General features: G+C 47.9%; 1 protein-coding gene across 1 annotated transcript in view; it reads left to right on the top strand.

The window, feature by feature from the left end:
• The window catches only part of SHISA6 (shisa family member 6), a 158991-nt gene that overhangs the window by 131456 nt on the left and 8183 nt on the right, over nucleotides 1-19352 (top strand). Inside the window, exons 5-7 of the mRNA XM_018573329.1 lie at nucleotides 14761-14823; nucleotides 17134-17308; nucleotides 17962-18077. Of these exons, the coding sequence (XP_018428831.1) occupies nucleotides 14761-14823; nucleotides 17134-17308; nucleotides 17962-18077 (354 nt within the window). The remainder of the gene's footprint in view (nucleotides 1-14760; nucleotides 14824-17133; nucleotides 17309-17961; nucleotides 18078-19352) is intronic.

Raw genomic sequence — 19352 nt, forward strand, 5'->3', positions numbered from 1 at the left:
AGTCCTCCCCGGCTGCCAGAATTCAGAATGGTGCGTCTCTGCTCCAATTACTCATTTCAAGTGTTCTTGAAAATAAATGAAACTCGATGCACAGCCGGGTTATTGCTGCCAGACGAGACGTCTGCTGCCATAATAAAATTGTAGAAAAAGACACGGCCTGGTCTTATGGCTTCCTGAGAAATATGGACAATACCTTTTAGTTTATAGCACCCTGTATGGAAAATGGCCACATTACAGTATCCCAAAAATTATCTGAGTTACAACCAGTGGTGAAACTATAGCCATAGCAGCCCAGGTGGCTGCTATGGGGCCTGGTGGTAGAAGGGGGGCCTTGACCTGGGGGTAGGAGTATATACTGTTTCATTAAGGGTTGGAGTGGTTGCAGTTGATGACAACCCTAATGCTCTGCAAAGTCTACAGTGTAGGAAAGCTGACCTCAGATGCACAAGAGGATTCTTTGGTACCTTTGTGTCAGGAAGTTGTGGGAGGGGGGACCTTAAAATAGATGGAGATTCATTTTTTTCCTGGGTAATATAAACCGGACAGGGGTTCTATCCCTTTCCTATTCCATCCAAAACTAGAAAAACTGTCTGGAACCAAACCGGTGAGTTGTTGTGGCCAGTATGCATTTCTGTTGAAATCTAATGGAAAGGTATGACCAAAAATGGAGGGAATGGGGGGCTGGGTGTGTTGCTGCATGCTGTAATGTACGTTGAAATGTAATTTGCACTACAGGTCAAGTCCATTCCAGTCCATTGCATTGTAACACATGGTGACGCGTTTCAATGCATTGATTTGCGTTTTGATGCTTTTTTTCAATGAGAAACTCATCTTGCCAAAAAACGCAAGTGTGGTTCTATCCTAAACTGTGCCATCTGAGTCAAGATTTGGACAACTTCAGCTTACAACAGATGCATAAAGCGTACGTTATGTAAGCGGGACAGGTTCAGCCGGTAGTCACAGCAGTGGTAAACCTTGACTGAGACAGGGGCACCTAAGAACAGTCCAAGCAGGTTCATTCTGCACTTTCTTTCAGCAAGGCAGCAAACCCAGTTCAATGCAGGAGGGCTTTGTACCGCGAGCGCACAACTTAAAACTAACAAAACATCTGCTGGTCCAAGCCACTAACTAAACTCAGGTCAGACCCTGACTGATAGGGTTCTCCTTAATGGGAATGAACAGGAAGACCGTGTACCCTTTTAGTGTTCTGTCAGCACTCAGGGTCTTTTCACCCAGCAGCAGAGAGAGAGAGCGAGAGATCATCAGTCTGCTCATGTATAAAGGTCTGTGGACAACCAAGATCAATAATGGGGTCTGGCTACCAGGTAAGATGCGGACCAGGAATGGAGACTTTATCCCACCCAAAGTTCTATAAGGACTCCAGGACCCAGAAAAGGACATATTAAGATAAAGATAAAACAAAAAGTCTGTTTTCTCCACATTAATATAGGTGGCCATGAACCTAGGTGGCCATGATCCTAGGTGACCTTGAACCTATGTTGCCATGAACTTAGGTGACCTTGAACCTAGATGACCATCAACCTATGTAACCGTGAACCTACGTGACCATTAGCCTAGGTGCCCCTGAACCTGTGTGATCGTCAACTTAGGTGAGTGTCCACAACCCCACTGGGCCATTGCCTCGTCGTCCTCAAAATCCAGGAAATTACATATCTGACGTCCTCCAGGATACAGGAGACCGTTTTCAGCTCCCTCCCCCCTATCACAGCCTCGCTGACTCTGCAGACAGACGACTCGCAGGATTAAGGATTTGAGGGGAATTAGAAGTCTAACCAATTAGATCTGCCTAATTGAGATGACAGCAATGACATTGAGGACTGTAAGGAGGCGAAATTTACATTAAAAGTCAATAAAAGACGTTTTATTGCTGCCAGAGCAGATGTGTCCGATGTTCCAGAACCGGCACCAACCTCTCCTGGGATTAAAAATAAAAATAGAAAACAAGGAAAAAGTTTCATCCGCCATCTTGGTTTTCTAACTTCCATTCCAGTCCAGGATTTTTCAAATGGGAGCTTAGAAGGAAGATCTCTCTTTTTTCATCCTCTATGCCGTACACAGAGGACACCCAAACAAGCAACTTTTAGAAGCAACTTTATTGTTGAATGTTGCAATCATGCGGCAGCTTCATTCTTCTATCCATTCCTATACATTACCACTGACCTCCGGCCTTCCCTGGTCTTCCACAGCTGTGCCGGCTCCTATTCTGTATGGAAATTGCTTCCAATGATTTCACTGCACACTCTGAGCTTCCAACAATGTGCATTAGAAGCTGCAGCAAGTCAAATAGAGCCCGCCGCATGTCCTGGCTGGAGGATGTCCAGCATCTAGCCCAGGGGTAGCCAATCTCTGGCCCTCCACCTGTGGTGCAACTACAAATCCCATGAGGCATTTCAAGATTCTCACAGACATGACTCCCGGAGAGAGATGCATCATGGGATTGGTAGTTGCACCACAGCTGGAGGGCCTGAGTTTGGATCCCCTTGATCTAGGCCAGTGGTGGCGAACCTTGGCACTCCAGCTGTGCCAAAACTACAAATCCCAACATGCATCTGCCTCTGGGAGTTATGTCTGTGGCTGTTAGAGCCTTGCAATGCCTCATGGGACTTGTAGTTCCAAAACAGATGGAGTGCCAAGGTTCGCCACCACTGATCTAGGCCTTTCCTCCCCAGCCTGACTGTCCCTGACCTGCCCCTTTCATTCATTGGATTTCAGTTCTTTTAATCATGGAGGCTCAGCATTGCATGTGGGCATTACCTAGGGCAGTCTGTATGCAAATGTAGCCTGACTAATAACGCCCACTCCTCCAGACTGACAACCACCCCTTAAAGTAATATTATATTTTCACAGCTCCTCCCAAGAGACAGCCCACTGCTTCCATCAGGGCTGAGGGCTCTAGAAAGGAGTACTGAGGCAGTGTGCTGTGATGTTTTCAGGAAGCTATGTACCGCACCCTAGAAGCAAGCGTTTGCATTTAGTGATTTCTCCATTACAAAACAATATTCCTTTTTATTTTCCCCATTTTCATTAGCGCAGACTTAATTTGCCACGTTTTCTCCGAAATTGAAATGTGTCCCACTGAGTGGTCACATGACTGTCCGATTTGAAGCCTGTTGCTTTTATTAACTCGTCACATTGAAGGAAAATGCAAATACGTGCTAGAGCAGATGTGATTTATACTAGGAGTGTGAAAAGAAGGCCCTTGGCAGCTGGAGGTTAAATAGGACACAATCAGACTCCCGAGGGAGCGCAAACCGCAGCGAATCTCCACTCGCCGTGCGATGAATCATTCTGAATTAGAATTTTAGATTGAATTTAGGCCACCAAACGTCAATGCAAATCCAGTAATAACATATAATTTTCTCTGGTTTAAACATTTTCTAAATAGGTGTAGCAGCAGCTCCACTCCGATTCCTAACGCTCGCTAAGTGGCAGTTTAGGCAAATTACAGCCTTGTCTATAGCGCAGCCAGTATTTAGCCGCGGCTAATTCAGATTCAAAACATCTTCACCGCTTGTCTGTATGAAAATGCGAAGGATGCCTAAAATCTATTCTGTGACTCTAAACACAATGCAGATCGAGAGGTGAAAGAGAATTTATATTTAGTAGTTGCAGCCTATCAATTCACTAGAGACCAGTGACATCACCGAGACCCTTCATATTCATGATGGCTAGTACAGATTAGAACTATATCAAACTTTTGCTCACCAGTCTTACAGATTTAATATTACATGTCCCGTTGTGGAGATTTCCCCTGTACTTGTAGACACAACAGGAAGTGAGAGGAAATCTCTCCAAAGTGAAGGAAATGCCCTGCTATCACTGGAACAAGCGTCCTCATTGACAGATTTCCCCCTCTTTTCTTTTTCCATTGACAACCAACAAGAGTTTGGGTTTCCCCTTCCTTTCTGCCCGGTGGATAGGAGCCCCCAGGCACGGATAGGGAAAGGCCACTTACCTGTCTGGTACACAGACAGCAATAAACACGGACATTAGCTCCAACTTTTGATTTTAGATGCACCTTCACTCCGATGTGTTACTCCATTCACCGTGCGTGTGGATGTGGGATTTGCTCTGCTGATCCTCTTCACTGTTTTTCTTTTTCATTGATGGTTTTTAATGAAATTAAACAGTTTTAAAAAAATGTCGCCCCCCTTCCCTCCTGGCTGCCCCATTCCGTCTGCTGTGGCGTTTTCATTCGGCTCAATTATCAAGACCAAAGCAATAACTGGCAGCGGATAATCGGCCGCCGTCTCACGCTCTGACATATTACTCATCTTGTGCTTTCTACTTTTCTGAGAAACGGATCCATTTTTATCAAATTTAAACCCAGGCTGTTGTCGATGTGCGGGATTACACGGCGTTAGCGGCGCAGGCAGCTGGACGCGCTCTTTATCAAGCACCCGTCTCATTTCCCCCAGCGCTGCCTTCGTCTATATGAAACTATAGTCACGTATTTCTTCTAGACCAGCTCGTCGAAGATGAATCCGGGATTGCCCCCTTTCATGTTTTTAAAGTATGAGGTTCAGTTCACACCAAGGCCGTGTGTTAAAGAAGAACTATGAGGTGAGTGCTTTTCACTCACCTCATAGTTCTAGCCGACAATGAGACTGTCACAGGTCGGCTCAGTAGATCGGGAGGTGAGCAAACACATACCGGCGTTCGCTCACCTCTCGATCCTGTCACGGCTCTCTGACGTGACAGGGGTGGGGCTGGATTCCCTCCTCTCCGCTCCGATCTGCCAGCTCTGACTGGCGGAACAGACGGGGGAGGGGGCGGGTACAGCTGGCTCTGCCTCTAGATAGGCAGAGCCAGCTGTCACTCACGCAGCTGGGCGGATCTCGACATCGATGTCGGGATCCGCTCCGTCTGCGGCGTCTCAGTATACCGCGAGCTGCAGCTCGCGGTATACTGAGCCTAGGGTGACGGGAGGACGCTAGTTTGTGTCCTCCCATTACCCTAAGGAGAACTATGGGGAAAAGCCTTAACCCCATAGTTCTCCTTTAATTGCACAGTTCCGTACGATTAATGCACCGTGCTGCACGACACACCTACCGTGCATTACGGTGCAGTACGTGCATTGCATTGCCGTTCATTTGCATGGCACCCCAAAACACCTTCTACATTTTGCAGCACGGCCATGCAATATAAAGCAAGATACTATAATGTGATTTACTTAAAAGCAATGCAAGGCCGCTACAAAAAAAAAGACACTTCTCTGGATGACGCGTTCGGACACCTTTTGGATTTCTTCTTCACGATGGATTTGATGAAGATCGATGTGGATGAAATGTGGGCAGGAGACCTGATTTTTCTCTGCTACAGTTCAGTAACACTTATGAGTCTTGTCCCTCCCCGGCCTGTGAATGGACAGAGAAAGGAGAAGCAGCAGACTGATGAGCTCTTCTCTGTCATTTTGCTCTCTCCTCCTATCGGCGTGCTTCGGCTAGCATATGAGAGCTGCAACACACCTGATTGGCCTGAGAGGCACTCTACAGAGACTGCTAAAGGTTAATACCAAGTCATGTTCAGGTACTTGCACTGCTTGCATAAAAAAAAAAAAATGCAATGAATGCAGAGTTGCATTCATTGCATATCTTGTTTTGAAGCTTTAAACCATACTGTGGCTTCTTTCATTCCTATGAGACTCCAGTCTTGATACTTCCCAGCATGCGCCCTGTCCAGCTACAGAGTCTCGCCCCTCCTGATGCACTATTCGGAGTCAGGGAGAGACCATATAAGCTTAAACATTCTCACCAAAGGTTGTAAGGAGCTTGCAGTAGATTCAACCAGATTTCTTCTGCCCGTGTATGAGGAGCTACATTTATAATGCAATCACTATATTTTATACGGCACGCCGCGTTTGTTTCTCCAAATTGTTGCGGCGGGCGCGTTTATTGCCTTTTGATTTTATGTAAAAATCAGTTGACAAAGTATCGCAGATTGTATCCGGCAAATCGAATTCTTTCCCATTTAAGTTACACGATGCGCCATAAAATACATATACTCTTCCCCCAGACTAGTCCAGGGACCGACCATTAATCATAGTGGCGGCTCTGCCCGCCCCTCGCTAATAACGCCTCCGATGAAACACTAGATTTATCAAAGTGGGTGGACTCGTCGCTAAGCGCTCACCGCTTCCCGGAGTACGAATTGTGAACGTCTTTATTATATGGATGGAACGTGGAGTCAGGAATGATGCGCAGTTCTCTGCTCCATATTATTAGAATTATACATTTATATAGCACTGACATAGTCCGCAGTGCTGTACAGAGATCGCTAAGCTATTCATATCAGTCTGTGCACCAGAGGAGCTTGCACTCTAATTTCTCACTATGCTAACACACTATTATTATACATTTATATAGCACTGACATATGCCGCAGTGCTATACAGAGAGCATTGAGCCCGTCACATCGGTCTCTGCACCAGAAGAGCTTGCACTCTAATGTTCCATCACAGTCACACGCTTATTATACATTTTAAAGCGCTGACTTATGCCATAGTGCTGTACAGAGAATACTGGGCCAGTGTCTCTGCCAGAGGAGCTTACACTCTAATAAGTGGCGTCACAAGGGGGGTGCGGCCCGCACCTGGGTGCCACCATTGGAGGGGTGACGGCAAAATGACTGACAGTCATTTTGGTGTCACCCCCTATGAAAAGTCGGACACTCTGTCATGGACCGAGAGCCCGACAGTGTCAGGAGAGAGGAGGGGACCCGGCTGGGTGAACGTCCCCTCCATCCTGCCGGTTGAACGTCCCCTCCTCTCTCTGCCGGCGTCCACTGCCAAGATGGCTACCGGCAGGCGTCAATAGGATGACCGTGCATGCGGGATGACGCCAGGCGCGGCAATGATGTCACGGCGGGGTGTCACTTGGTCTCCGCTCAGTGTGACACCCAGCCTCGGGGCACCCCTGACTCTAATGTCCCACTATGATCCCATGCTATTAGTATTATGCATTTATATAGCTCTGACATATACCACAGTGCTGTACAGAGAACACGGAGCCAGTCACAGCGGTCTCTGCACCAGAGGAGCTTACACTCTATTGTCCCCCCACAGTCACACACTGTTATACATTTATGTGGCTCTGAAGTATCCGGCGGGTGGGGTGGCCCTTCCTTGCCCTGATATTAGAAGAGCACAGAGTACACTATCACATGTTCATCATTCTGGGAAGCGGGATCGGTTTTAATCATGGTGTCACAGTAATCCCCCCCTGAGACCCCGGGAGGGGGAGGAGGAGAGCAATCAGTAGATACACGGCAATATCCTCTGCGCTCTCATGCAGGGATCTCATTACATTGCATCTCCATGTATTCCACAATAATGGCAAATGAAATTAAAGGGCTGGTGCAGCTGGCTTCGTCTTCCCCGATCAATGCCAGTGATGTGCTAGAAGAGGGCACGGCATCGATTTCATGACTTCTGAAGAAATGCCAAAGTCAACTAAAGACCGACACAGATATTTCCCTGTAGGAGTTCTTTGTAATCGAGTCTCTTGTATACATTTCAGTGCGGAATCGGGGATATAAATTGTTTATGATGAGGATTTGTATTCCCCCCTCCATAGTATTTCCCACTCTGGTATTGGCGTAATTGTAGAAGTTCAAGGCCAACCAAGGCCAGGCCTTGGCTGGCCTTGAGGGAAATCTGGCCCTGGTAATAGGAATACATACCGGAGTTGTTTCTGATAATACAATCAAAGCTTACTTGAAAAAAATCAATTTTATGTAGTGAGCGCCGCCTTCCGTCTCCCCATCGCTTCCAACAACTTCCTGGATCACCAGTGTGCTTTTCGTTTCTTTCCCGGCTGCAATCTCCATTTCCCAAGACTACACATCCCAGCATGCATTGTTTCCAGCAAGCAATGATGATGTTACATTGTTCAGACGTTGAGTTGTAGTGCAGAAGGCAGGCTCTGTGAGAGTGGTGACACCAGGAAGTTCATATTCACAGGGCTGAGTGAAATGGTGTCAGTGCAATTAGGAAGTCCATCCTATGGGCATCTTCAGTTTACAAACTTCTAGATGGATCTGGTTATTGCGAGTGGGGTAGAACGTAAGGAGATGCAATATAGAAATACAGATTTATTTTGAGTTTTTGACCAGAGATGCCCTTTAGGTTTATGGGTAGGTTGACGTTTGTGGATGGGGTTAGATTTGGGAGTAAGGGTTGGGATGAATTTGGAGTTTGGTTGAGGTTTGTAGCTGGGTTTATGCTCGAGGTTAGGTTGAAGTTTGGATTTGGATTGCGCTCTTGGGTTTGGGTGAAGTTTGAGTTTTGCTTGAGGTTTACGATTAAGTTGAATGTTGTGGTTTGGGGTTAGCTCGGAGTTTGGGGTTAGGTTTAAGTTTGGAATTGGGTTACACTTTTGGGTTTAGGGTGAAGTTTGGGCTTTGTTTAACCAGTTGACATCCGCGGTGTTAAACCCCCTTCCCATCCAGGCCATTTTTCAGTATTCAGCGCTGCGGTACTTTGACTGACATTTATTCCGTCATGCAGCGCTGTACTGAAATGAATTTTATATTGATTAAGTTGAATATTGTGGTTAGGAGCTAGGTTTGAGGTTAGAGTTTTGGTTAAAGCTTACATATTGGGGTTAGGTTGAAGTTTCTTGTTTGGGGGTGGATTGTGCTTTGGGGTTAGGGTGAAGTTTGGGCTTGGTTGAGGTTTAGGAGTAGGTTCAATGTTGTGCTTAGGGGCTAGGTATGGGGTTAGCTCTAAGTTTGGGGTTAGGTTGAAGTTTGAAATCGGGTTGCACTTTTGGGTTTAGGGTGAAGTTTTGGCTTTGGTTAAGGTTTTTGATTAAGTTGAATGTTGTGGTTAGGAGCTAGGTTAGAGTTTTGGTTGAAGTTTACATATTGGGGTTAGGTTAAAGTTTCCTGTTTTGGGGGTGGCTTGTGCTTTGGGGTTAGTGTGCAGTGTGGTTAAGGTTTTTGATTAAGTTGAATGTTGTGGTTAGGGGCAAGGTTTGTGTTGGAAATACAACAACCTATACTGATATGTACTGATTGTATTGCTGACAATCCAATATTGTCTTTTGAGAACTGGATGGCGCTGTGGTGCAAAGCTAGTCTATGCTAGTTTTCTATATGCATGCTTTTATCTATGATTTATATGTTTTCTGTTTGTTGCTGTATTACTGTATACATACCTGTAATGTCCTGCTATACAAGTAAAACTTGATTAAGCATTACTCAAGATCTCGTTATCTCTAAGCCTGATGAAGGTGACCCTGTGAGGCCCCGAAAGCGCTTGCCAATGAGATACAGCTATTGGCAATAAAATATTTTGCTTTTTCAACTTATGGTGTGCTGGTGACATTTTTCTACTGATTATCAGGAAGTCGAGTGGCGGTCATGAGGTGCCATCCGGCTTTCTTATTGATCAGGAAGCCAGGCTGCCTAGAAACAAGTGAAGTCGGCTACCTAGCCAATCAGGAAGCCGGGCATCACTTCATGACCTGTCTCCGGGCTTCCTGATTGGCTAGAAAGCCTGCTTAACTTGTTTCTCGGCAGCATGGCTTGCTGACTGATCAGGGAGGCAGGTCATGACGTGCTGCCCGGCTTCCTGATTGGCTAGGAAGCCGGCTTTTTGTGTTGCTAATCAGCCTGGTTTCCTAACCAATCAGGAATCCGGGAGGCGGTTCACTATGTGCCGTCTGGCTTCCTGATTGGTTAGGAAGCCAGGCTGCTTAAGAACACAGGAGGTGGGTCAAAACCCACTGCCCAGCTTCCTGATTGGAAAGGGAGCCGCGTCCATGCTCCCTCGGCACTGCCGGTCAGAGGGAGATCTCCCTCTGACCGGAAATTCCGGTATCGGAGGAAAGTATCGGAGCATTTGGACGAGTTTCTGGTTTAGGGTCAGGTTAAAGTTAAAGGAGAGACACCGCAGCTGAAGCGAATCCCGACAATTATGCTGGGATCCGCCCAGCTGCGTGAGTGACAGCTGGCTCTGCCTATCTAGAGGCAGAGCCAGCTGTACCCGCCCCCTCCTCCGTCCGATCCGCCGGTCAGCGCTGGCAGATCGGAGCGGGGAGGGGGGGATCCAGCCCCTCCCCAGTCACAGCAGAGAGCCGTGACAGGACCGAGAGGTGAGCGAACGCCGGTATGTGTTCTCTCACCTCCCGATCTACTGAGCCGACCTGTGACAGTCTCATTGTCACAGGTCGGCTAGAACTATGAGGTGAGTGAAAGCATAGATCTCCTTTTAATGGCTTGTAATGTTTTTTAGAATTGGTGTTTTATGGGATGATACATTTGGTTCTTCAGACAAGATAAATGTGCACCCAAATATCACCGGAGATATGCCATGCCAGTGCCAAATCTGTATGTGAAAAGAAAAATTATCCCGCACAATATTGTGGTGCCAAACAAAAGCAAAGAGCGCCAGTTCTTGAAAGCAACGCACTGCATTGAATAGTACGACACAGATCTGCTTCCAGTTTGAGTCACCCAACAGAGGATAACTCAACGGGCAGATTCCCCTCCAAACACAAGGCCAATACAATGAAATTCATATGGCCGAGCGCCACAAGAAAAGTTTTAAGAAGTGCAGAGAGAACAGAAGTGGGAGGATTTAATTATCATCTGTTCCTTTTTTATGTCTCTGTGAGTCAGTGTTCCTCCCCAGTGCACTGATGCAGCACTGACTGCTTGTGTGACACCCGCGATCCTCGGTTTCTGCAGGAAACAGGTGTCCTTTTGTGATGTCACCGTAAAATGTCAAATGATTTCCATCTCGCATTGAGAGGGATTCGGCTTTGTGGAACATCTGGGATGTCAAAGGAAGGAAGGTTTATTAAATCTGAGAATCTGCGCCAACTTTCAAGATACCCGCAGAATACTGAGATTTGTCATCGCTAACCCGACGTGGTGTACATCTAAAGTGGCCACAGCACAACAGTGCCATACACACAGAGAGGAAATGACAGAGGTGGAGATATCGGGGTAAGAGGTGTGTGGGCACGTTTCCTCCACAGCATGTCAAAGCTCTGCAAATCTGAATCGGGGAAAACCAGGAACCATGAATGGTGATTTAATGTTGGCCATGCATGATACATTGGTGGGGACGGCACATACACAGCACCCCTAACTCTTATATTACAGCCAGACGGTAACCAACCAATGCCAAATTATCCACGATGAATGGATGGGCTGCGTCCTCATGAATATGAAGGGTCTCGGTGATGTCACTGGTCTCTAGTGATGGGATAGGCTGTGTTCTCATGAATATGAAGGTCTCGGTGATGTCACTGGTCTCTAGTGATGGGATAGGCTGCGTCCTCATGAATATGAAGGGTCTTGGTGATGTCACTGGTCTCTAGTAATGGGATAGACTGCGTTATCATGAATATGAAGGGTCTAGGTGATGTCACTGGTCTCTAGTGATGGGATAGGCTGCGTTCTCATGAATATGAAGGGTCTCAGTGATGTCACTGGTCTCTAGTGATGGGATAGACTGCGTTATCATGAATATGAAGGGTCTCGGTGATGTCACTGGTCTCTAGTGATGGGATAGGCTGCGTTCTCATGAATATGAAGGGTCTTGGTGATGTTCCTGGTCTCTAGTGATGGGATAGGCTGCGTTCTCATGAATATGAAGGGACTTGGTGATGTTCCTGGTCTCTAGTGATGGGATAGGCTGCGTTCTCATGAATATGAAGGGTCTCGGTGATGTCACTGGTCTCTAGTGATGGGATAGGCTGCGTTCTCATGAATATGAAGGGTCTCAGTGATGTCGCCGGTCTGTAGTGATGGGATAAGCTGCGTTCTCATGAATATGAAGGGTCTCAGTGATGTCACTGGTCTCTAGTGATGGGATAGGCAGCGTTCTCATGAATATGAAGGGTCTCAGTGATGTCACTGGTCTCTAGTGATGGGATAGGGTGCGTTCTCATGAATATGAAGGGTCTCGGTGATGTCACTGGTCTCTAGTGATGGGATAGGGTGCGTTCTCATAAATATGAAGGGTCTCGGTGATGTCACTGGTCTCTAGTGATGGGATAGGCTGCGTTCTCATGAATATGAAGGGTCCTAGTGATGTCACTGGTCTCTAGTGATTGGATACACAGCGTTCCATGAATACGATGCGTCTTGTGATGTCACAGGTTGCAAATTTAAAGCACTTTGTAAAGAATCTCCTGTACAATGTAAAAGTTGGACACGTTTTGGAAACCTTGTCACACTGAACTGTTAGAATCACATTTGTATTCTCTGCTGTTGAAGAGAGAATCTTTCATCTCGGCACATGAAGACAGTCCCGTAGGGAAGTGCCATTTTTTTTATTCCGGCGAGGTCTGCTCTGCGCCCGCACCGGTTTCTCACTTCCTGGGACTATGTAAGCGGAAAAAAGGTTACAGTCATTTTTTTTGCCGTCCTTGGCGGAGGTTCCCGCGAGCCGAGGCTAATGGAGATGGCATGGGTCGCAAATCGTATTCCGTGCTCTACCTCCGCAGGAAAAGGTCATATTTGCATTTGGGGAGCTCGGACTGGAGCTCGCACTGTACACACATCATCATTCATTACCGCATGACACAAAACTCAAATACTCGTTTCTTATTTGGCCCGACGGGTGAGGTGAGCAGAGCCTTGTCTGCGCTAATTTGATTATCGGTTAAGGCTTTTCCCCCTAGTTCTCCTTAGGGTAACGGGAGGACACAAACTAGCGTCCTCCCGTCACCCTAGGCTCAGTATACCGCGAACTGTAGCTCGGGGTATACTGAGACGCTGAAGCGGATCCCGACAATTGTGCCGGGATCCGCCCAGCTGCGTGACTGAGCAGAGCCAGCTGTACCCGCCCCCTCCCCTGTCCGTTCCGCCAGTCAGCACCATGGTGGATCGGGGAGGGGTGGGAATCCCTGCAGGGAGCAGTGAGTGACAGTCACCGCTCTCTGCAGGGACAGGATTGAGAAGTGAGCGAGCGAGGGGGAATCCAGCCCCTCCCCTGTCACGGCAGAGAGCCGTGACAGGATTGAGGAGTGAGCGGCCGCCGGTATGTGTTCGCTCACCTCCCGATCTACTGAGCCGACCTGTGTCAGTCTCATTGTCACAGGTCGGCTAGAACTATGAGGTGAGTGAAAAGCACTCACCTCATAGTTCTCCTTTAAGCCTCCAATAAAACTCCCCCTTTTCCTGACTTTCCCTGCGAGTTTCTTCGGTTGCGGCTAATTCACGATAAAATTATAGACCTGGAGGCTGTAATTCCGTCAAACAAAGGCAATTAGTCCTTTCTGTACTGCTGAGTCAGCATTCACCATTATTGCCGGCTCCGTACAATCATTGTCAGGAACACGTCGGTGTATCTAAGGTTATTCTAAATGCTGGCAAAGCGCAGGACTGCAGACGGGACAATATTCGATGAAGACCCCCCCCCACTATGGAATGTCGTTTGCTGCTCTTTAAAGGGGCACTCCATGGAAAACTTAAAGCTTAACACCAGGAGCAGAAACTTTAAATCTATTCCACAAAGAATACAAACCCACTTTGTGTGCCCCAAATGCCTTTGCAAACCCAGACATTGCCTTAAAAAAATGGATCAGTGACATCCTCACTGTGCTGTACATAGCCTGTGTAAAGGGCAGAGCTGTGGGAGGGACCCGGCAGGCCCCACCCACTATAGGAGGGGGCAGGTACAAGACCAGTCACCCTGTCCAAGGAGAGAGAGCAGCAGTGATTGGTCTTTATTACAGGAAGGGGAGGAGACAAGACCAGTAACCCTGCACAAGGAGAGAGAGCAGTGGGTGGTCTTTATTATATGAGGGGGCGGAGACAAGACCAGTCACCCTGCACAAGGAGAGAGAGCAGAGAGAGAGCGGCCTTTATTACAAGAGGGGGTGGAAAGCAGACCCGTCACCCTGCACAAGGAGAGAGCAGCAGTGACTGGTCTTTATTACAGGAGGGGGCGGAGACAAGACCAGTCACCCTGCACAAGGAGGGAGAGCAGCAGTGACTGGTCTTTATTACAGGAAGCTCCAAGTCTCACACGGGAGGACAATATTTGCTTCTCCTGGAGTTCAGCTTTAAGCCATTGACGCTCTCCTGAATGCTCCGCTTTAACGTGCACGTGGACTCCCATGTGGCTACAGCACTGAGCAGGGTACCAGCGCTACAGGGAATTCCCTATAGGCCAGGAGTAGGCAACCTCGGTCCTGCAGTGAAATGACAAATGCCATCATACCTCTGCCTCTGGGAGTCATGTCTGTGGCTGTTAGTCTTGCAGTGCCTCCTGGGACTTGCCGGAGTGCCGAGGTCGCCCACCCCTGCTGTAGGCCATTTAGCGTTGTCCTCCATGCAGGAGGAAGTCACTTGCAGGATCACCGGATATCTAAACATATCTGCTTAGAGTTAATATTGCAGAGTGCCGTAGTCTGTATCTGGGCTCCCGGGTATGATGGTACTTTAACCTTTCCTCCGGTGCTCCTGGAAATCTGCCGGCCAGGTATTCCCAACTCCACCCACAGGGAGGAAGGGACATTGCACAGAGTCATGTGACAGGAGGCTGCAGTGGCTACCCAAAAAGAGTGGGCGTTGGAGTCTGTGCATGGTGGGAGACCACATTGTCCCGGCTGGATTCCGATCACTATGTGATATTGCAGCGTCTTTGGTTATAATGAGCGCGGTCAGAATACTCGGACCGTCTTATAGCGCTGGCATTGTATGAAGTCCTGTGATTGTTCCGCACAATGAATATACATTCGTCTCATAGTGATCACAATGTTATGTATTTGTTTTTTAGGCGACCATCAACAAAATTACAATCACCTCGTGCTCAACAACTCGGCCCAGACGCCGACAAATGGTAAGGTGCATTCTGGGAAACTTTCTTAGAAATAGCCCAACACAATCATCTATCATCCATCCATCATCCATCTATCATCCATCAATCATCCATCTATCATCCATCATCCATCATCCATCTATCATCCATCATCCATCCATCATCATCTATCATCCATCTTTCATCCATCATCCATCTATCATCCATCATCCATCTATCCATCCATCATCCATCCATCATCCATCCATCATCATCTATCATCCATCTTTCATCCATCATCCATCCATCATCTATCATCCATCCGTCATCCATCCATCATCCATCCATCCGTCATCCATCCATCATCATCTATCATCCATTCATCATCCATCCATCATCATCTATCATCCATTCATCATCCATCTGTCATCCATCAATCACCCATCCATTATCCATCCATCATCCATCCATTCATCTATCATCCATACATCAATCTTCCATCCATCTGTCATCCATCCATCAACAATCCATTCATCATCCATACATCTGTCATCCATCCATCATCATCCATTCATCATCATCCATCCATCATCCATATATCTGTCTTCCATCCATCAACAATCCATCCATTATCCATCCATCATCCATCATCCATCCATCTGTTATCCATCCATCAACAATCCATCCATCATCCATCTATCCATCCATCTGTCATCCATCATCATCCATCTATCCATCCATCCATCATCTATCCATCCATCCATCCATCTATCCATCCATCCATCTATCCATCCATTCATCATCCATCCATCTATCATTCATCCATCCATCTATCATTCATCCATCCATCATCCATGATCCATCCATTCATCATCCATTCATCCGTCATCCATCAACAATCCATCCATCATCCATGATCCATCCATTCATCATCCATCCATCCATCCATCAACAATCCATCCATCATCCATTCATTCATTCATCCATCTTCCATTCATCATCCATCCATCCATCCGTCATCAATCCGTCATCAATCCGTCATCAATCCGTCATCCATCCATCCGCCATCCATCCATCATCTCTAATCATGAAAGATATTATACACGGGAATAATTTTAAATGTGTGAATATATGTATTTCCTGGGCTTATAAAGCTGCGACCTATAGGGCGGCGATGTACAAATTACAGGCTGTAAAACCATTCGTATCTTCACTCTCCCCCATGAGGGCTTATTATCTAAAGATTTGAATCCAGAACCCAGAGCTGCAAGGCGAAGGTTCTAACCGCTGAGCCGCTGTGATTTTTTAGGGCTCACTCACACGGGTGTGCACGTCAGTAGACATGTAAACTGCGGAAAAATTTGGTTCGGTGTCGGCCGAAATCCACATTTTCTGTTGTTTCGGATGAGTTTACGAATATTCATCGTGAATACCACAGGAAACCAGATACGGATATTAAAGGAGAACTATGGGGTCAGGGCTTTTCCCTTAGGGTAACGGAAGGACACAAACTAGCGTCCTCCCGTCACCCAAAGCTCAGTATATAGGGAGCTACAGCTCGCCGTATACTGAGACGCCGCAGCCGGAGCGGATCCTGACAATTATGTCTGGATCCGCCCAGCTGCGTGAGTGACAGCTGGCTCTGCCTATCTAGAGCCAGCTGTACCCGCCCCCTCCCCCGTCCTTTCCGCCAGCCAGCTCTGGCGGATCGGAGCGGGGAGGGGGGAATCCAGCCACTCCCCTGTCACGGCAGAGAGCCGTGACAGGATCGAGAAATGAGCAAACGCCGCTATGTGTTCTCTCACCTCCCGATCTACTGAAAAGCACCCCCCTCGTAGTTCTCCTTTAACCATAAAGCTGAATCTCCTAGACCCGAATGGCATGCGGGATCCGAATTTCCGAAATGCATTGGGGAGCTCCCAAATGCCATTGGGGTCTGGGAGCCATATACCTACATTACTGAAGCTGAGGCTCCCAGACCCCAATGGCATCCGGGAGCTCCCCAATGCAATTCGGAAATTCGGATCCCGGGTGCCATTGGGGTCTGAGAGCCTCAGCTTTAGTATTATATGTATATACTGTATGTGGCTCCCATGTCGCCGTAACGGAAATTGGTGTTCAGACCCATTGGGAGGCATTAAACGGAAAACCACATCTGACTGGCCAGAAAAGTCACATGTCCCATTCAGTCTCCTTATTTGAACGAAATTCGGACGGGATCCAAAATTCGGAAACGGAAATTCGGATCCGGACACATTCGGACGCATCGGGATTCAGAAATTCGGATGTGTGATTTGGAAGTAAACGAATCGCACATGTCTACACATCAGTACAGCGTCCACGCCCGTGCAGAGATCCAATCCCGGGAGGGGCAGGTGCTGCGTGTAATTGAGCGCACATTCCTGTGGGAGGACGCGGCTGCGGCTGGACATGGTTACACTGAGACCCGAATGTGCGCATCCTTGCGGGTCCGGGGTGCCTGCACTTGGACGCACACTGTCTGCGCTCAGGTGGGGCACCTGGAAAAGTGTCGCCATGTCAGACAACGGCTGATCCTTCCCCCATAAAGGGAAAATCCATTCCAGTAGGGAGGCTCCGATACCATTTATTCCGGGCCGAGTACGATTACCGATACTTATCCTCAAGTACTCACCGATACCAATTACCGATACCTTGTTTTCTTTGTGGTGTCATGTGACAGTTTTTCTAAAACAATACAGACTAATGATTTTAGGACGGTGGTAGAGTGCCAGGGCCCCGGTCGCCGCTGCACAGCGCTGAGACCCTGGTAGTTCTGATACCGACTCCAAGCTGTAGAGGGACTACAAATTCCAGCATTGCATTATACAGCAATGCAGAAAACTAGCAGCTATAGAGGACTACAAACCCCATTAATCTATCCTTGAGCTCCAGTCCAGTGACTTTGCCTAGGCTGAGATGACATCATCAGTCTGCTGCAGGAAGCATTTCCTCAGTCTCCCCTCCCCCAGTGATCAGTCTGCTGCAGGAGGAAGCATTTCCTCAGTCTCCCCTCCCCCAGTGATCAGTCTGCTGCAGGCAGGAGGAAGCATTTCCTCAGTCTTCCCATATATATGATGACGGGTCCTCTGCATGCAGCGTGTCTCAGATGAGGGTACAGTCACTCTACAGCCCCCTCTTTGTGTACTTCTGTTGATCCAGAGGAAGGCAAAGCCAAAACTTCTCCCGCTCCTTCCAGAACCTCTCCCACCTGCCGCCGTCCTACGAATCCGCCACGAAGACCAATCCAAGTAAATATTCCTCTCTGAAGCGTTTAAGTGGGTGCCGTTCATTTCACCCCCCGCCCATGGCTCCGTGTACGGTGGCCTTGTGGGAAATCCGGGCCTGGTCACATGACATCGCTGCCCTTTCATTGTACACCTCCACCCGTGGCCAGGCGTTCATTGGTAGATTCCGCGTACCCGCCACGTTTCGCCATCTCTGTCCTCCTTCCTCTCGGCGTCTGGGAGATTAGGTGCCGGGGTCAGACGGGTGAATGCGCAGAAACCATATCGGGTGCCCTCCAACTCTGCGGGCTAACTAACATGGCCAAACACACACAATTAAATCATGGTTGTGTCACCACACAGGAAGTGAGGGAGACTCTACCCAAAAGGTACAAATTCACGATTAAAACATGTTTTTTGTGATCACACCGGAAGTTAGGGAGGATTTCTCCTCTCCAAAGGGGATGCAGATACAGTTAAAATGTGGTTATATCACTGCACAGGAAGTGAGGGAAAATCTCCCTAAAAGGGGGAACAGATATGTTAATACATGGATGTGCCACCACACAGGAAGTGATGGAGAATCTACTGAAAGCGGACACCGTTTCCGATTAGAACATGGTTGTGTCACCACACAGGAAGTGATGGAGAATCTACTGAAAGCGGACACCGTTTCCGATTAGAACACGGTTGTGTCACCACACAGGAAGTGAGCTGCATACAAATAAAAAAAAGTGCAAAGAACTACATTCACCAGTCATTTTAATATTTGCATAACTCCTCCCAAGACCCAGCCCACTGCTTGCATCAGGACTGAGGCTTCTTGAGAGGAGTATGGAGGCAGGGCGCTGTGATGTTTTCAGGAAGCTATGTACAGCACCCTGCTGGCCCCTCCCACCAGCCGCGATCTGCCACCATTGCATAGAGAATCTGATTATGTCACTGGGCCTAAGATAAGGTGTGTAACGGAAAGGTGGGAGGGAGGAGCCAGGGAAGGCGAGTTAAGTTTCTCTGTGTTCTGAAGAATGAATTGCGCTTCCCTGGACATGAAGCCATCACGGACTCTGCGCTGCTTAAGCATAAACACAAGACAAATCTCTGCGTTCGCTGTGACACGCCCCATCCGCGGAGAGCTCGGCGCCGCTCAGGAACAGCGGAATTTATCAATGTCAGCGCGCGAGACGCCGATAACCGCCATTGCATATTTATGAGAGGATGCACAGACGGCACCGCGCTTCATCTCCATGACGACCGTTAGGAGCCCCGGCATCGGGAATGGGGCTGACTAATCATCCAATCCTGAGGAGAAAAATATTATATAATTAG

Source organism: Nanorana parkeri, unplaced genomic scaffold, assembly GCF_000935625.1.
Source record: "Nanorana parkeri isolate BGI_ZX_2015 unplaced genomic scaffold, ASM93562v1 scaffold47, whole genome shotgun sequence".
Classification (NCBI taxonomy): Eukaryota; Metazoa; Chordata; class Amphibia; order Anura; family Dicroglossidae; genus Nanorana; species Nanorana parkeri.